Below are 19907 nucleotides of genomic sequence, written 5' to 3'. Positions count from 1 at the left end.
AGACTGATGATGCTCAGCATACCACCACATACACAAATCCTGGTGGCATTGCCCAGGCATGTGTTCCCTCAGCCAGCCATGGATGGAAGGGAGTAGATTTTTCCCAGGCATCTGCCAAGCCCACTGCTGCCTCTTGGGCTTTAGCTGTTCCTGGTCTTACTTTACATCTCTGCTGCTTTTCCCAGCCTAGGCAAATTCCAAGCCTTAGTTTTTGGCTTGTTTTGTGTCACCTGACTGTGCCACTGCACCGCTCTCCTTCCTTACAGGGTGACAACTGGTTTTGGGTGTTTCTAGTGTGAGCCTAGTTTAATGTGGGTGTACGAGAGTAGCCTAGGATGTCTGAGAAAACCACACGGGAGTTAGGTGCATCCAATGGACACAGAAGATTCCCCTATGGTGTCTACCGCATTAGAGATGTTTGATCTGTGATGCTCCACCTCTGTGGATCTTTCAGGTATTTTGCTGCTCTTCTGCACAGCTGGATGTTTTCCAAAGTCTTCAGCAAAATTATGCTGGTGCCAACTGTTCTGTGGTTCTGGCGATAAAGAATTCCATTTTGTATTTCAGCTTCTTAGGTCACTGAGCTTTAGTTCAAAGTCTAGTGTTTGCCAGGTTTGGTGGTGGGTGACTGAGAATGGGATACAGATGCTTGCAGACCCCACCTGTGAGTAGGAAATCATGTTGTTCTCGGGCTCCCTCCAGTGGCTGATTTAGGCAATATCGCAGATGTCAGTCACAATTCACACCCTTTCAGAAGTTGAATCAACAACATTTTACTGTCCTTACTAAATGGTGCTGTGAAAAACTGCTTAGAAGTACTGAGTGAAGATGGACCTCGGACGTTCAAACCCCAAGAACAGTCCCATCACAAAACGTAGGAGAGGCAATGAAAAATAATGCAGATCACATGTAAAGAAATAGTCCTTCAACCATTAACAGCAACACATTTGTTGTTGGACACATTCAAGTCCTTATTTTATGCATTCAACCTGGCATTGCATAGGGTTCATAGATAATTTTTATGATTATATATAAGCAACAACATGTCTCCAACCCTGAAGCATGGAAGGACACACTCAGGCCTTGACCCAGGGAAAATCCAGCATTCTGGTGCAGTGTGCTGATAGTAATATGTGGATAATAAGCCACTCCAGACACCATTGCACAGATTAAACTACAGACTTCATTGCTTATAACCAACAGTCCTCAAATGGCCTTTTTATTTTTATTTTTAGCAGACATGCTGAAGTCTATTCTGCAACATTAAAACTCCCATGAGGACTATTCCTCAATAGCCATTTAATATTATAAGGATGTTGTCTGCTTTAGGATAGAATGGTAAAATCCTGCTCTGTTTTCTCTGCAAAGCATTCTAGGCTTTTAAAGCTTAAGATGCAGAGGCCAGCAAAATCATTTGATTCAGGGGAGATCTTCATTTCACTTTCAGGTTTGAGGTGTACAGAAAAGTCAACACAGGAAATGCCCTGGCACTCAGTGAAGCTTATCTTAGCTTTGTTGAAGCTACTTTGTCCAGATCCCACCAAGAAGTCCCAGCCAGAAGTATTTACTGCTCTGCATAATCCACACAAAGCACCTCTCCGCTTTCTGCTGCATCCTCAATAAAGTCTCCTTTCCTAAATTAGTGCAGGTTGTGTCAGCATCCCACGAGCCCACTTTGTTCTTCTGAAAGCTTCTCCTTAAAAGTTAATCACTGCCATCTGCTTAGAAGGTGACTTTTACTGCCTCAGGTAGGGAGAGAGAGAGAGATAGAGATGGAGAGAGAGAAGACTGCAAGGCAAGGCTAATGATTAAGAATGTGTGAACAAGTTGAGATAAGGACCCATTGATCTTAGCTAGGCTTGTTGGCCGAATGGTCTTGTAGGTTTCAGGTTTTCCAAGCACTTCTGCTCTTCCTGTCCTCAGATAGAACTGGAAGCAAGAAAAACCAAGAGACTAAAAATGGTTGCTTCTGCGGTAGTTCTTTTCCAGCCCAACCACTGGGAATGTGAGGACATTCATGATGCAGCCAGATCCTAGGGAGATTTCCATCAATATTTCCAAACCAATGTGATTAAGATAAAGTTTAAGTAAATATCTAACCTTCAAATTGAACCTGTCCCCCTGAGCCAAGTTCTAGCCAAACAGGACATAACATCATACTTTGCCACTGTTGAATAACAGTGGATATAATCTCAGATATCAACATGAGACAAATTTACTCAACAAAAGCTATCCATCGCCAACCCATGCCCTCGTACTGTCGTTCACTCATTGACCAATATGCCAGCAGAAGCATTGTAAAGTGACTGTGCTCGTTCACATGATCTCATTTCATGGATGAGGTCAACTTGTGCAGAACTGACTGTGTTGAGACAGTCTTGTAAATGTTTCAGCCTGCGTACAGATGTTGAGAGAACGTATCCCGAAAAGCCTTCAAAATATGGTTTGAATTCAGATTTTTTTTTTTTTATCGTTTACAAAATGAGCTGAGCTCATGTAAATCCACTGGAAATTGGTTAGGTGAAATGGAGTTTGGGCCCAGGGAAGCAGGCTAGCTGGTTAGCTGGCTATGAAAGGATGTCCCTCAACCAGTCATTTCAGAAATTGTGTGGTATTGGAAATAAAATATAGCTAGTAAAATATAAGCAGTTTATGGGGGTAGTAGCTGAGAATCTGTATGTAGCTAAGAAGGTTTTCTGATGACCAAGGGGAACTGCAATGTGGAAGAATAACCAAAATGGAGCTCAAAATCATATTTATCATGATCATCGACACCACCACCTGCCATCTTTCAGCATGTCCCAGTGTCGATTACAACCATTAGGAATTCAGCATTAAAACAGTTAAAACAAATAACAGGAGTAGAATGGGTCCTGAAAACACATGTGTCAAAGGCTGAGGTAAAGAGGTAGGTCTTCTGCATTCACCAGAATCTGTATGATGAAGGTACCAGACATACCTCTGAGCGAAGGGAATTCCACAACTTAGGGGCGGCCACAGAGAATATCCTTTCTTGGACCACCACCACCCTGAACTTCTGAGAGTGGTATAACTACCAAGAAATTAGTTACAGCCCTACATAGAGCGCACTGCAGTAATCCAATCTGGAAATTACTGGAGCATGGACTTCCGTGGCCAAGTCATCTCTGCCCCAAAGGGGCCAGAGCTGGCAAATCAAATGTAAGTGGAAATAGGCACTCCTAGCCACTGATGCCACCTGGGCCTCAAGTGACAATGTTGGGTCCAGGAGAAACCCCAACTTGCTCATTCAAGGGGAATACAACCTCATCCGGAACAGGCCATCTTCCCACCTCCTGGATTTGAGAACCTGGAACACATAATACCTCTGTTTTTTCAGGGTTCAGTTCCAATTTTTCCTCAGAGTCCCTTGGAAAGAGGAGTTGGCCATTAAACCGCTGTGGGAATTGTAGCCTTGTGAAAGTAATAGGGGTCTCATAGCAATGTTCAGTACCCTTAAACTACAGTTTCAAGGATTCTTTGGGGGAAGCCATGAATGTTAAAGTGGTATGATACAGCTTTAAATGTAAGCTGTGGCCTAAAACATAGTCAAAGCATTTAGAGAGCAATTTGTACTTGGCACTGGAGATTTTTCAAAATTCAGTTCCAGTTTCAAAATTCTCCATTTCACATCAAGATTGTCCTTCTCATATTAGTGCAGGTGACTGTTTAGCTGTACAGTGGTACCTCGGATTACATACACTTCAGGTTACATACGCTTCAGATTACACACTCTGCTAACCCAGAAATAGTGCTTCAGGTTAAGAACTTTGCTTCAGGATAAGAACAGAAATTGGGCTCTGGCAGCATGGCAGCAGTGGGAGGCCCCATTAGCTAAAGTGGTGCTTCAGGTTAAGAACAGTTTCAGGTTAAGAATAGACCTTCAGAACGAATTAAGTACTTAACCCGAGGTACCACTGTAGTGGAAAAGTCAACTGGATTCCTTAATAGCAAACCACAATGCTTCCCCCCCGCCCAATGAAAAGTTTCTTGGAAGTTCAACACCAAAAAGCCTCATTGTGAATGTTTCATTTTCAAGGCCCAAGTGCCCTTGGTCACACCAATGCCCATTTGTTCTAACAATCCTGTTGATTCAAGGATCTGGAGCCACTTAGAGCTTTATTTATGGCCTTGGTTTGAATCACAATTAAAGTGAGCTTTTCCGAATGTTTGGGTTTGTAGGCGCCATCCAAATGTGTCCCTCAAGTTGCAAGGCTTTGATTGTGCTTTGTTTCCCTCTGTTCAGCTACCTCAGTGGTCCATCTTAACTGTTGTGTGTTGTGGAACCCATCCAAGGTATTAAAAGGGACACAAAAGTTATGTGCTAGGGGTGGGAATGAACACACAGACACAGTAAGGCTCCCCAAAATGTTCAGTAGCTAGCAGCAGAAATGCCTAACGGAGAAAGAGGTGCTCTTTTAATTTCTTCAGCTGTGAAAGAGAACTTTCCCCTTTTTGCTAGGGTCGCCAGTCCATCATCTTAGAGGAAACCAGAACAAAAAGCAAAGTCATATAAACAGCATCTGATTTTTTACTTCTTTTTGTGGTTGAAAAATCTCCAGTGCCAAGCGCAAATTGCTCAGCCTTCTTACACAGTGCGAGCAGAATAAGGAGGCAGGCAGGGTGGAAGAGGACATTTAAGCACCCAAGGCAGTTTAAAAATAAAGAAATTCCATGAGGGACCATTTGCCCCCCTTCAGGAAAGCTTCAGGTCTTCCACTTGCAAGAACCAACATCTCACTCTACCTAATGGAGAAGATGGCCCATACCCCACAAGTGTCCCAGAAAAAAGGGGAGCATGCCATTTTCTCATGCAAGAGCACGGTGGCCATTTTGGGTGCCATGATTTTGCGACAAGATCTTGCCCTGAAAATAGCACTTTTCGGGGCCACGATCTTGCATGGCACCCCAAAACACACATTTTTTTCTAGAAAAAAGGTGCCAGAATTCACCATAAATGCTTCCCTCATTCTCTTATAATGGCAATGACACTCAACAGAGAGGTTCTGGAAGTCTGCTGAGTTCCAGCTGAAAAAAAAAAAGCCCTGCTAGTAGTAGCAGCAGCAGTTGTAGCAGTAGTAGTAAAAATAGGCCATTGGTTATACCAAGTCAAATGGTTCGCCCTTCTACCTCAGTATTCTTTCCACTGTTTGGCAGCAGCTCTCTGCAGTTTCCGATAAGGTTTTCACCAGCCCTGACTAGAGATGGTAGGGATTGAACCCAGGGCATTCTCTGAGTAAAATATGTGCTAGGGCCCTTTTCCAAATTCATGCCATGAACTACAAATATTTACATACGGAAGCTGGCTGCAGAAGCTGAAATACATGTGAAAATCTGTGCATCCTCCTCTGAAGAATTGGCTAACTAATATATTGAGGTGGGGGGGGGCAAGGTAAAGTAAGCTTAGAAGAGGACCCTAAGTTGAAGTGTTTGGAAAGCGCTGCCTTACATTCTCAAGCTGGTTCTAATCTCCCATTTGAAAGACAAAAGCAGAATTCTTGGCAGGCGAAAGGGCATTGCAAGCATGTTTGAAGAGATGTGAAAATGTAATGTTGTAGTTAGAGGACTCAGGGCTGCCTTTGAAACAAGGACAAGAGTTTGGGCTTGCCCTGTGTGTGCTGTATCTCTAAAGCTGATACAAATGTTGTTATGTGCATCTTGCTTCCCACCCCCAGCTCACAAGAATGCACCCATATCTCTCGCCTTGCAATGTGAACAACAGCCCTCAGCTTTCACTTCTTAAAACATTCCAGGTCTCTGCGGTTGCACAGAAAGTTGAGGAACAGATGATTCTGCGTATTTGTAATATTTATTTGTGCTTATTTATAATATTTAGGGATTTACTTGTGCTGTTTATGAGTTGTCTCTGACAGAAAAACAGCCAACATCTGTTTCTCAACAGACCACATCAAGCCCCCTATAAACCAGGGATGTGGAGCATGTGGTCCCCTAGATGTCATTTGACTACAGCTCTCATCATCCTTGATCATTGGCCATGCTGGCTGGGCTTCATGGGAGTTGGAGTCCAGCAACATCTGGAGGACCACGGGTTCATCATTCCTGTCCTAAACATCTCTGAACAGCTTCTTGGCCTGTTTTTTTGTCCTTGATCCTTCTTTACTTCTCCCGCTGCCACCACCTTCTCTTCACAATACTGCACATGTATGCTGTTGTTGGTTTAAGCCATCACACAAAAGTAAACAAAATGGTGAAGACCATGAGCTTCCACAGACATTCCCAAGCTTCATTTTGTTTCAGATATGGTGGCCATTTAAAAACAAAATGTGTTACCTGTTCACGAAGGAAGAGCCACAGCTCCAGGACAGAGCATGTTCTTTGCAAGCAAAAGGTCCCAAGTTCAGCCCATGATCTTGGGAAAGAACTGTGATTTGAAACCCCTTGTCTCGGTGGAGTCTATACTGACCTACATGGACCAAAGCATTGAGTCAATATAACACAGCTTCCTACGCTCTACACTGTGATGTGTCCAGAACTGAGCAGTAGCAACCCAATGTAACAGACTCAACAGCTTAGGCTGCAATCTTATACCTACGTACCTAACAGTAGGCCACAATGAACTCAAGAGGACTTGCCAGGAGAAGGGCCACAGCTCAACAGTAGAAACCCCAGAGAGCTGCAGCCAGCCAGCACAGGCTAGCGTTCCTTGCCTGCTGTGGTCAGGGATGATGGGAGTTGTAGTCCAACAACAGCCAGTGACCCAAGTTTAAAAAACACTGGTATAGGCAATACTGAGAGAGACAGAGTAATAGCCTGATTTGTTATGAAGCAGCCTCTTATACTCCTATGCTTCAGAAAGCGAAGAAAAATAACTCAAAACATCTTGCTTTCCCCATCTTGTCATTCTTGAGCTAATCTCATGAGTCTGAGAAGCCAATTCATGCTTTTAAAGAATGCTGAGTCAGCAGGATTAAGCATCCTGCCTGTTTAGAAGATGAGTGGTTCTCAACTGCTCATGGGTCACCGTGAAGTAGCTGAGATCTCACAAAACTAATCAGGATCCAAGCCTTGAAAGATGGCTCTTGATTTGAATTTTTTAGTCTGGTGTTCATTACGTGAATGTGCCTAATTTTCAAATTGCAATGGCCACATTATATATAAAATGTGAACATTTGCTACGGCCCCTCCAGGTCCTGCTAGGCCTTGACAGCAACCCCTGCTGCTAGCGGTGTACCCCTAGCTTCTATCGCCAGCTCTATCTTTATCTCTAGTGAATATGTCATTGCCTTGACTGGAAGGAGGCCAGTTGAACGCTGTCCCTACATTTACAAAGAATTATACACAGCAGATTTGTAATGCTAAAAAAGTATCCTATGCCATAACAAAGTAATACAGCATGAAAATATTCCAACCATTTATGCCAAGAGTTATAGAATATTATATCTCATACTATGAGGTTGCTTCCAAGGCTGTAAATGGACTTGTAAGAGACCTTGGCAAATTTCTTTCTGAAGTTAAGATCTTGTGGTGAGTGTGTGTGTGTGCATGCGCAAATGTTTTGACATGGAGAAGAGGAAGAAAAACCAATTGGAAGATAAACAGCTAGGGTATCTTCAAATCTAGAGGCTCCTTATCTGGACAGACTTTTGAGATAAAGTAAGTCTGTGATAGGTCCAGCTTCATTTCCCCTCCAAATACAAATTATGCTGCCAAAGTTTCTTCCCAAGCTTTCCTGTGGCCCAGCAGTCTTCTGGGAATTCACTTTAGTTTTAGATCTCTCCCTTCTCCCTCTTTCCCTCTCTCAGATAGGTTGCTCATTCTGCAGTGAAATACTATGCCAAGATAAAGTTAGAAAAGTACTCTTTAAGTTAAGAAAGCAAGACTGGGTAAAAACATGAAGCTGTTCAATAGTGTGATTTTTCCACCAGGATGTTTTCACTGAGGCTGTGGGCTGCAGAGGGAAGATGCAGCCAGAGTAAAAAGAAGACAGTGGTAGAGAACCAGAAACATAGTTTCATTCAGGGACGGGGGAGATATTCAATCTAGTTCACATTTAAATGTAAAGGTAAAGGTAAAGGGACCCCTGACCATTAGGTCCAGTCGTGACCAACTCTGGGGTTGCAGCGCTCATCTCGCTTTATTGGCCGAGGGAGCCAGCGTACAGCTTCCAGGTCATGTGGCCAACATGACTAAGCCACTTCTGGTGAACCAGAGCAGTGCACAGAAATGCTGTTTACCTTCCCGCCAGAGCAGTACCTATTTATCTACTTGCACTTTGATGTGCTTTCGAACTGCTAGGTTGGCAGCAGCAGGGACCGAGCAATGGGAGCTCACCCCATCACAGGGATTCGAACCGCCGACCTTCTGATTGGCAAGTCCTAGGCTCTGTGGTTTAACCCCTGCAATTTCCAAAACAGGACATGAACTGAACCACAGCAGTCCTTCCAAATACATGCTTCTCCAAATTTTACACTGCTGTTGTCCGGCCAAGTAATATGCATAAAAATGCATGTAGCAGTGAAATGCAAAAATGCTTTACAAAAGGGGAAATTGCTTTGCAAAAGTGTGTACACTAGCAAAAATTGCAAACAAAAATGTGTATTGTCAGGAGAAATTTGTGCTGAAATGCCGATGAATTTTCATAAGGTCTTATCATGGGGAAAAGATCATAAATTCTTGTGGAGAACTGAAGACTGGAAAAATGAGAAACTGAGGGAAACTGACAGATTCATCCATCCCTATTGATAACTGCCCTTTATCTTTAACCCTGGCAACAGCAGATCCTACACATTGCTTTCCATAACGGCAGGTTCCTCCACCTTCTTCACACAAGTCAGTGGAGCAGTATTTGCCTTTTCTAGAAAAAGGGGAAAGGTGGAGAGAAACCGCATCTGCATTCAAGAGGCATGTTCTGTGGCTTCAGCTTGAGAACCATTGTTCTGTGCTGAACTCGATATTGAGTCCTAACAGGCCACACACTGTTTTCTGACTGTACCTAAAGAAGTACAACACAGTCATATCCATAGAGCAGGATTCCTAGAATGGGCCTTGGGTCGCCCCTGATTTGCCATACATGCTCAAAGAAAGCTTTGGGATTGGATCAATTGGAAGTGATCGAGCCTACTTCATTTTTTAAAAGCTGTAAAATCAGTGTTTAAAGCTCATTCAACAAAGGTTCAAGAAGAACAGTCTACAGCCACTTCTACATTTCCAATTCTATCAGAGCCATTGAAATGATTTCCATTAGAAAATTAGGTGCGTGCATAAACTAGGGAAAGGTTTCAGGCCAGTCATAAGAGATGCCCTTACTGGATGGGCCGGAACCAATCTCCCATAGGAACCTGCATGTTTTCCAACAAGACTTTGGAATGCCAACAAAAGACTGCTAAATATAACTCAAATGAAATGTCATGCCACTCTGAATATGATGGACTGACGCAGTACTGGCTGGTGGTGAGCTAATCTGACCCTCCCATCACTGTGTTTTTAGCTGTGCCCACCCCATGCTGAGCTCGTTCTACACCAGTGTGGTGTAGTGGTTAAGAGCGATAGTCTCGTAATCTGGGGAACCGGGTTAGCGTCTCCGCTCCTCCACATGCAGCTGCTGGGTGACCTTGGGCCAGCCACACTTCTCTGAAGTCTCTCAGCCCCACTCACCTCACAGAGTGTTTGTTGTGGGGGAGGAAGGGAAAGGAGAATGTTAGCCGCTTTGAGACTCCTTCAGGTCGTGATAAAGTGGGATATCAAATCCAAGCTCTTCTTCTTCTTCTTATTTGCCCTTGCCCACCCCTCTTGGTAAGCAAAGCAATGTGCCACATTTTGAAAATGAGAGAGAAGCTCAGCCTCGCCAGCTCCTACTGAACTAAGCTTCTTTCTCCCTTTCCGCCTACCTGCAATATCCATTAACAGCAAAGCAGGGGGTAAGTTGTTTTGATCCATCTTATTTCCTGCATAAAGCACTGGGAAGTCAGAGGAAGGATTAGTAGAGAGGGGATATCCATCCTTCTCCTACACCCTCTAATCTCGCAGAAAATTAATTATTAGGGAGAAGGGGGTCATAATCATCAATATGAGTCCTGTTTGTCATCATACGTCATTTTCTAGCGTTCAAAAGGAATGTGTTGAAATAAATTTGGGAAACAAAGCTGTTTCATGGCACCAAAAATCCAAGCACTAAGATCTATGTTTCAGCGAGAAAATGTTGAGCTTTCCCCAAATAAAGTATTCTTCTGCTCTTAAATTGTTGCTTTTTAAAAAACACACACACACACAATTTCAAAATGCTAAGTGTAGCTTCATGCTGTACAAAGGGATATCCACTCCAGCTAAGCAGTGATGTCTATAAAAGCAGCTCCTATGTAAGAATTCCATTGTCAGATGACTGGAGACTGCACACACAGGTACATTTAGACAGGAAGTGTCTGATGTGGACCCCTTTCCCAACCAGTAGTATACATAGCAACACATATTACCATCTACACCAGGCTTCCCAACCTGGCACCCTCCAGATGTTTTAGACTACAACTCTCATCAGCCCCAGAAAGCATCTAGGTACACTATAGGTGCACCATGAATATTCAGAGTGTCCCATAAAATGTAAGGCAAATATCATTTTTATCATGTGTGCACCTAGCATACATGCTTCAAGAAGAACCAGAAAAGGCCCTACCTCCATCACACTATACCTGTGTGATGAAATGAAACAAACACAGCACATAACGAGGAACATGCAAAGCGTGTACATGAGGATACCATAATATGTCTGGTTCATATGTGGCGTGTGCACTGTAGCAGAGCATGAGAAGTGTCTTCTACATTTAACTTTAGAAGAATTCCATCATCACTCTACCGCCTTCACCATCATGAGAAGTTAACCGAGCTCTGGTGAGTGAGACAAGATTGAGGATTCCCTTCTGTGGCTGCTGGAGCCACAGATGGGAGAGGCAGTGGTGGGCGCTGGGGTCTCAAATCTCAGCGGTGCCCCATGCAATGCCAAAGTTCAGCACCCCTTGCCTCTCGCCTTCCATTCTGCATCATAGTTTTGGCACCCACTGCACTGTGGAGTTAGGAACAGACAGGGTCAAAACTCCGTGGTGCCCTGCATCTGGGAGGGGCCGGAAGCAGGGCCTTACGTCACAGGCTTTGTCTGTGAGAGTTACTTTCAGTTCTACCGAGAGACGCTGAGAGACACAGCTCAACTGACAGGCTGTGTCTGTGTGCTTTTTGAAAGCACGGAGGAATGCTTTTGGAATGGCGGAGGTTTCCCCGCGAGGCCGCCGGTACCGTTCGCCGTCCAGCAGCCGCTCTTCTCGCCGCTCGCCGTCCCCGCGCCACAGTAGTCAGAGACGTTCCACAGGCCGGCGCTCACATTCCCCGGGCCGGCACTCACATGCACACACCCAAGGCTCCACACCAGAATGATCCTTGCACCTTCCCCAATCTAAAACCTGGAGAGAAGATTGTCTCTGGGTCTCCTGGCATTTAGAACTCCAAGCACCCATCAGGCAGGAAAGGCCACATGCCTTCATTGCCCCTCTGAGCAGGAAGGGAGCAGCAGTGAAGGGTTGGCTTGCCTCTGCACCTGCTAGAACACTGGAGCTCGGGTACCAAGGCAGAGAGCGCCCACCCTCCTACCACACACTTCAGTGGCTCTGTACCAGTGTGGTTCATAACTTCAAGCTGCATTTCAAAGAGGCAACAAGAGGTCACAAACAAGGTAAAGGTAAAGGACCCCTTTTAAGTCCAGTTAAAGGCGACTATGGGGTGCAGTGGTCATCTCGCTTTCAGGTCGTTTGTCCACAGACAGCTTTCCGAGTCATGTGGCATGCATAACTAAACCGCTGCTGGCACACAGAGGACCATGACAGAATCCATAGAGCACAGAAACACTGTTTACCTTCCCACCATAGCGGTAGCTATTTATCTCTGATGGAGTGCTCTGATGGTGTTTCCTGCTTGGCAGGGGGTTGGACTCGATGGCCCTTGTGGTCTCTTCCAACTCTATGATTCTATGATTCTATGATTCTATGACTAGTGTGCTTTCAAACTGCTAGGTTGGCAGAAGCTGGGATAGAGCAATGGGAGCTCACAATGTCATGCGGATTCAAACCGCCGACCTTCCGATCAGCAAGCCCAAGAAGCTCGGTGGTTTAGACCACAGCACCACCCGCTCCCTCATCCCTTAAGGTCAAGTCCTAGTGATGACACATTTTTTGTTGGCCATCAAACCCATCCAAAAAGTGTTGACCCAGAACCTTCAAGCTCAAACCCACAAAGCTGAGCATTTCTTCCAGCTAGTGCTCTTTCCAACTGCGTGTTCCGCAACTGATTAGTAAACAATCTTATTTATAGCAATTGATGTATGCTGAACTTCTATTGTGCAACATGCTTCATTCACCACCCTTTTTTTTACTTGATTTTGTATCACAACAGGCCTGGCGTGCAAGGTCACTATGTATCCCTTTATTGTTCTCTTTTGCAAAATGATGTTTTGTTCTCAATCCTTGGCCAATACTTCTCCCCTGCCCCACAGTTACTACCAAACATCATGTTTGCTGCTATTCCCCCAGGCCAGAAGAGGCTGGATTCAAAGTTTGTTAGATATAGATAGATATAGATAGCTGTAAAATGCTCCGGACCATTTGGAAAGTAAGGTGTTAGGAGCTGTAAGATGATATGGCTAGCATAAAACAGCTAAATATTGGTTAATGACAATGTGTGTGTGTGTCAGAAAGTAACACAGAAAGTTAAAAGAAACTACTAAAGTAATGTAGTAGTGAAAAATGACTGTGGTATGACTGCAAGAGCAAGTAGATAATTCAGGGAGAGAATTAAGTTTGTGCTAGAAACATTATATTATTATTATTATTATTATTATTATTATTATTATTATTATTATTTTAAGCACCTCTGCTTTAAAGCTGAGCTTTAAAGGTAGTGTTACAGCTTGCTAGGGATAAAATACACTTGACTTAATGTGATCTGCACTTGCAGAAGTCACACACTACAAAAGTTCTTGGAAGTGAATGGTTTCTTTTAAGGTTTTCAATTAGTAGCTTTTAATCAGCAAATTATTTCCAGGAAATGGCATGGGGGGAACAGGACCCCTTCTGAAGAATGTCAGGTATGAGTGACCCAGCCGCTCTCACTTTCACCCCCACCAAACTTATCGCAGAGGGAACATTTACTATGCCATAGAAATGTTCATTTGCTGAACGGCTAAGATAAATATGTCCCACTTTACTGCTTCCATAAGCTGCATGTGTGTCATAAAGCTCGACCTAAGAGCACAACCCTCCACCTCAAATACTTCAAACAAACCAGCACTGAGGGGCCTTGTGAGAGTTTTAGCTATTGCTTAAACCTAGCTGCAAGGAAAATGTTTGAGTCTTCAATTATCATTTTCAAATCATTCAAAGTCACTGAGAAGACTGTGCTGAACTTTTCCATTGCAAGATTTGGCTAGGAAAGTGGTTATGGCTTATTTGGTTTTCCTAATGAATGGGCTCAGCTGCCCTTCATACACAGAACCCAATGTGTGGATATCTGGCCTGTGAAATGTAAACAAGGGTCACTGCTTGATCTTATTTATTTGTGTATTTACTTAAGACATTTATATCCTGCTGTTCTGCAAGCGTTAGGCAATTCACAACAAAACCACATGAATTAAAACAAAACCCAGTAAACACACACTATATTGCCCCCCCCCCCGCAGATCCCTTTATCCAGGTGTACAACATGCATTACTGACCAAATGACCTCCCTGTTTTTACTTCTGGGCAGCTGCCCTTCTGCGTTTCTCCAGCGGCTGGGAATTGCTTGAAGAGGTAGACAAGAATCTGCTGAGGAGCAAGTACAGTTCTCCTCTGCCGCAGGGATGGGGAAGCTGCTATGACACTCCAGATGCTATTGGACTACAAGTCCCATCAGTCCCAGCCAGCATGGCAAATGCTCGGGGATGATAGGAGTTTAGTCCAGCAATCTCTGGAGGGCCCCAGTTTCCCATTTGTGTTTCAGGGCTTGTTCACACTTCTGCTCACCTGGAAAGCATGGGTCCAAGCAGTTTTCCATATTCTGTTTGCCCTGCTGCTTTCCCCAGGAAAACTCGCTCTTTAATGCTGAATCAGAGCAAACATCCATCTGTGGTACACCCAACTGACATTTCATAGAATTGGAAGGGACTGTGAAAGTCATCTGCAATGCAGGAATCTTTTGTCCGACATGGGGCTCAAACCCACAACCCTGGGATTAAGAGACTCATGCTTTACTGACTGAGCCGCAAGTCAATCCAGTTCAGCAGTAAAGATTGGGTTTTCCTGGGGGGAAGTCTGAATGAGTGTAATATGGGGGCAAGACTATAAATGTGTAAAATAAAAGTGAAATATAACAAAAGCACTGAGGGATACCCATTATTATAGACATTAGTCACTCTTTGACAAAATAAACTAGTGGTGTTGTGTGTGTTTTTTATTTCACTATAATATACACACTCTTTGGAGTGGGATAAGGATTCAGGGAAGCTTCTCCTGAAGGAACGAAGACCTGACTCATGTTCTGAGAAACTAATTGCTACACCCCTCAATCCTGAGCCATCTGCACTTTGCTATTCTTCCAGCACTTTAATATGATTTAAGAGGTAAATGAGATCAGGTAGATTGTTCAAGATATATTTGCTTAATTCAACCCCACAAAAGCACAGGCTCTTTACACTGAGGGAAAAGGAAAACATGAGTCAGGCTACGATGTAAAAGAAGTAAACTAGCACACTTAATATCAAGTACAGCAGTACATACACGCCTATGTACATTCACTCAGAAGCAAGTCCCACTAAATTCAATGGGATTTATTTCCATGTAGATGGGCAGAGCATTGTAGCCATAGAATGAAATTTCCTTACGACAGAGAAGCACAACTAAAGTTGGTTCCGTTTTCTCTTTTTGGTCATGAAACAGTAACAATGCGCAAACAGGTAAGCTACCAAAATAAATTGTGGCTGCTTCCATCAGACTTCACTGAGATTATATTTTAATCAGGTTCATATACCTTATCCAAGCAACAAGGCTGGTGCCAGGGAGCCAAATTTAGAAATGGGGTGAGTATTTGTAAGGGGGAGAACCTCAGGAGGAACTGTCTCCCTTGACTGAATAGACTGGTCTATTTTTTCAGTTTCATCCGGCCTATTTTGAGCTGGCTCCAAAGTCAAATAGGGATCAAAAGGCCACTCCATGCACCATTTCCTGTCAAATATGGTGTCCAGCAGGAAATGATGTCATCACCTATTTCCCTCTTTCCCAAGGTAAGGCTTCTTCCTTGGAAAATGTGGGCTGGTGATAGAGGGCAGAGCAGCAGAAGCTAGAAAGCTTGGAGAAGGGGAGCAGCTTGCATTTTTTATGAATTCATGCTAGGCGGGGGAACTCCTCAAGGGTCCCAGCCACACCATATATTTAATAGTACATGGTTTCCCCCAAAGAACCTTGGGAATCCTTACAGAGCTACAATTCCCAGTGCTTTTAACAAAACTACAGTCCCCATGATTATTTGGGGAAGCCATGTACTCTAAATGTATAGCACTGACGGCATGCAGTGCCATAAGAGAGAATATTATGAAAATGATTTACAGGTGGTACATGACCCCAGTCAAGCTAGCAAAAATCCATCATTTGCCTGATAACAAATGTTGGAAATGTAAAGAAACGGAAGGAACTTTCTTTCACCTTTGGTGGGCCTGCCCGAGGATTAAGGCTTTCTGGGAAATGATATATAATGAATTGAAAAAAGTATTTAAATATACTTTTCTAAAGAAACCAGAGGCCTTTCTTCTGGGTATGGTTGGCCAATTGGTGTCAAAGAAGGATAGAACTTTTTTTATGTATGCTACAGCAGCAGCAAGAATACTCATCGCAAAACACTGGAAGACACAAGATCTACCCACCTTGGAAGAGTGGCAGATACAAGTAATAGACTATATGGAACTGGAAGAAATGACCGGCAGAATCCGAGATCAAGGAGAAGAGTTGATGGAAGAAGATTGGAAGAAGTTTAAAGTTTATCTACAAAATTATTGTAAAATCTATGAGTGCTAAGGGCAGTGTAAATGAAATGATGGGGTTCTAGCGATTAAGATAAGTAAGAGTACAAAGGGAAAGATAAAGGATGAAAATGAATATGAATGAGCTTGCTGGAAAAACTTTTAAAGTGGAATACAAGAAGGGAAGGTGGGAGGAAGTAAGGAAAATAAGGTTTCGAAGACTATTAAAATGAACCAGAGTTTTCTTTTTAATTTTTATTATTAGGTTGAATCTTTTTTATGTTTTCTTTTTTTTTTTCTCTTTATGATTTTTGATGTTGTTTGTATTTTTGATGTTTGTTGTTTGTTGTCTTTTTACCTTTTGTAAAACTTAATAAATATCATTTTAAAAAAAATAAATGTATAGCACTGGGCATTAGTGGTTATTGACATGAGGAGAGAGACCATCATGACCAAGATTTGTTCTAGTGTTTGACCTGAACACTTGAACTAGGAAAGCATAGTCAGTTCTGGAGGCAAGTTGGAAGTGTGTCAATCATCCCTCCCTACAACACATTCATGCTGTTCGTATGAAGAGCTAACCAAGTAGTTTAAGCCAATTGTAAAACCAAGGGAGGCTTTCATTATAGGAAATGTTGGCCAACAAAGGACAGCTGGGTGCCTACAAAATTCTGTTTCTTGGTGGCACAGCTACTGCCCACTTAAAGAAGGAATTGGGCCTAAAACATCACTGAAAAGTCATTTGAGAAAATGCAGCAATCAGGAGTGAGTCTATGCTCTCTTAAGGGCACCTACTTGGGAAAACCAAGGTTTCTGCCTGCAGTCCTGGTCAAAAGGGCAACTCTTCAGACCATTTGTTGAATTCCAGGACCAGTGAATTCAATGAAACTAGGTAAGATGTCTGGAGAGTTGGCATTTAAAGGAATGAAGCAGAGAAAATGAGGCTGAAGGGGTCATAAATAACACACTGGATGCAATCCAGAGAAAGTTAGGCATAAATTGCTTTAGTCACATTAAATTCAGTAGGAACTGAGCTCACCGTTAATGCTTAAGTTCCATTGATTTGAATGGAATATGTTTAAGTGTCACCAGACTTCATTGGATATTGCCCACTGGCAGTGATCCAACTGTTCTGAAACGCTTAGTGTTGTGTGCAGGTTTACTTGTTCTCTTCCATGGGCAGGGAAACACACACTGCACGAAACTAGGGATTCCTATACATGCATAGAGAACTTCCTCTAGTAGAATCAATCGGGACTTCAGATAGACCTCCAAACTGAGAGTGAGTCCCATTCATTTGTGTGAACTTTACTTCCAAGTAGTTCTGTACATTCACATTTGCTGTTAGGCTGAAATTCCAAGCTCACTTAGAGGGGAGTAAACTGCATCAGAATCTCTCAGACTGGCTTCTGTTTCAAGTAAGCCTTATTTAGGATCAATGTGCAAAACTCTTAACACAGTGGCTCACACTCTCCCTTTTCCTGAAAGCATTTAGGAGTCTAATCCGCCACTGACTGCCAGCAATTCGTAGGCTGCCAAACACAAACCACTTAAACCACCAAACTTGCATTCAAACTTGCTCAGCCCAAGCACCCTCAGCAGACCAAAACTGGATCAAGTGAAGATTTGGTAACTCAGGTATTTGGTGCATACAGCTGTAACCTGCATTGGCTTCAGTTACTTCATGTGTCCTAGGGCATGTACACACACAGGACAAAACGTTACTCCAAATTCATTAATGGAATTAGTCCATCCAGTGAGAGCTCTTCTCACTATCAGTCTAGAGTCGTCACTGTGAATAAAAGATTTCATTACGCACAGGTATGCCTACAACAATTTCTGCTTGATTGTATCAACAACAAAATGTTGTGTGAGCTCAGTTGTACCAATTTTGTGGAGACTGTCATCTTACCTGGTCTTCAAATATGCACTCACACATTTGAAAATAAATCCTTCCTGATAGGAGACCCACGCACTCCAACTCCAGATAAGTTCTCATGGATTTTTGCATTAAAACTATAGGAAGTCTCAAGCAAGACATACACAGTTGGCTGTTTCAGAAACGCGGCTAAGGAGGATGGAGACTTGACTGCACATATTTAGTGCAATACTGAGGACTAGAAGATTGCCTCGCTTTTAAAAAAAGCAAAAGTGGCATTTCCTCGCTTTTACTTGAGGGCTTAGAAATTTCGCCCCGTCAACATTTCATCAAGGTGCGTGCGTGTGTTTGTGTGTTTGTGACACGTGTGTCTGTGAGGGTAGTAGGGGTGGGTGGGAATCTACCTAGGTCTGGAACCTCGCTTTGCCAGGTCAAGACACCTCTTATCCCTAGAATACAACGAGGCCAACTTTTTGCTCGTTCCTGGCTGCCCATTCGCGCTTGGCACAGCACGCTCAGCAAGTGCCTTTGTGGGTGGGAAGACAATGGCAAGCGGAGACGAGCGGCCTCGGGGAAGAGACGCAGGAGGGCGCTTTGCTGCCCCGGCGCGGCGACGCTGGGGAAGGAAAGAAGAAGGAGCCGCGCCTGCCTTACCGTGAGCGCAGAGAACTTCTGAGCCGGCGCGAGGAGCGCCAGCTCCGGCAGCAGCAGCCACAGCGGCAGCAGCAGCATTCTCGGGCGCCGCCGGATCAGGCCCTCGTGCGGTGTCCGTCTGTCAGTCCCTAGTGGGGCTCAAGCCCTCCTTCCTGCGGAGGATTTCCCCTGGTGGGTCTTCTTCCGCGCCAATTCCCTCCTCAGGTTTGGAGAGGGGAGCGCGCACGGGAGACGAAGCCGCTCTCCGCTGCGCCCCTGGGGCTGCACGGGTTGGGGATCCCCCTCCGCAGGCTCGCGGGTCCCGAACTCGTCGCTCGCTCCACTCCGGCTCTCCGCCTGTGGAGCGACGATGCCTTTCTCGTTGTACAGGAGCTGCCTGCTGCGGATCCCCGAATCAGATACTGTCTGCTGGTGGCCAAGCAGCTTGCTTTGCCCTCCCTCGGTGTGGAGCTGTCATCTGATGCTCGCCCGGGGAGCGAGCGAGAGAGAGAGCGCACGGGAGGGGGGACTTTAAATAATAGCAGTTAAAGAGCGGGGGACTTCCCTAATCCTCTCTTCTGTCGTCCTGCACCAGGCAGCAGCCTTGTCTCTGGCTCTGCAGGAATTCGGGATGGTTTGGAAGGAGGCGGCCGGAGAGATGGGGAAGGTGCAGTATGAACCTCCCAATGTCTTATATACACACCCCTCTCTGCGCTTCCCTCTGAGCCCGGCCTCCAATGCCTCCTCCCAGACCTGCAGATCCTCCGCTGATTGATTGATTAACCCTCCTGACACCAGTTTTTGCTCGCCCCCATCGCTGAGATTCCTAGCAGATTCTTTTGGAAAGCAGAATAACCAGCAAGAGTGAGAGAGCGCGAGAGACCCAAAAAAGGGGGCAAACTGGACCATTTGAGGCGATCACCAGCGTGCCGCCTGCAACCGTTTGCAAGAGGTCAGCGTGCGCAAAGAGGCAAGCGTGAGTTTGCTTCTAGTCCCGCTGCTGGGGGTTGTTGCAGATTGCGTTGCAAAAGAGGGTTTAAAAGGTGAGCGCCGGGCAGTTGGTGTGTTCCCTCGGCGTTGTTCGCCTTCCAGCTCTGGTGACATTTTGGGGCAGTTGCTCGGTAACTCTAGCTTTTAAGGATAAGCAAGAGGATTTGGTGCGTGCGTGTGCCTTGACGCTAAAGAGTGTCTTTTCGCTCTCTCTTTCAAACGCGGCATTGTTGGAATATTTCAGCCTTGGCCGGTCACTTGGCACAACGCTGCTGACACAAAACTGAAGGATTACAATATTTCTGAAAGCAAAGCAGACTCAGATGAATTTATCAAGGGTCGGGAAGCGCCAGAGAAATAAGAGTCTGCCTTGAGAATTAGCTTTGGATTAATTTGTCGAAT

General features: G+C 44.4%; 1 protein-coding gene across 1 annotated transcript in view; it reads right to left on the bottom strand.

The window, feature by feature from the left end:
• The window catches only part of SMOC2 (SPARC related modular calcium binding 2), a 134501-nt gene extending 114981 nt beyond the window's left edge, over positions 1-19520 (bottom strand). The window contains exon 1 of the mRNA XM_081855869.1: positions 18537-19520. Coding sequence (XP_081711995.1) covers positions 18537-18614 — 78 coding nt within the window. The 5' untranslated portion in view covers positions 18615-19520. The remainder of the gene's footprint in view (positions 1-18536) is intronic.
• Positions 19521-19907: the final 387 nt, after the last annotated feature.

This window comes from Podarcis erhardii (genome assembly GCF_964252035.2).
Source record: "Podarcis erhardii genome assembly, chromosome: 3".
In the NCBI taxonomy this organism is placed as follows: Eukaryota; Metazoa; Chordata; class Lepidosauria; order Squamata; family Lacertidae; genus Podarcis; species Podarcis erhardii.
Note: the sequence above shows the minus strand (reverse complement) of the source record. Positions and strands in the feature narration are given on the sequence as shown.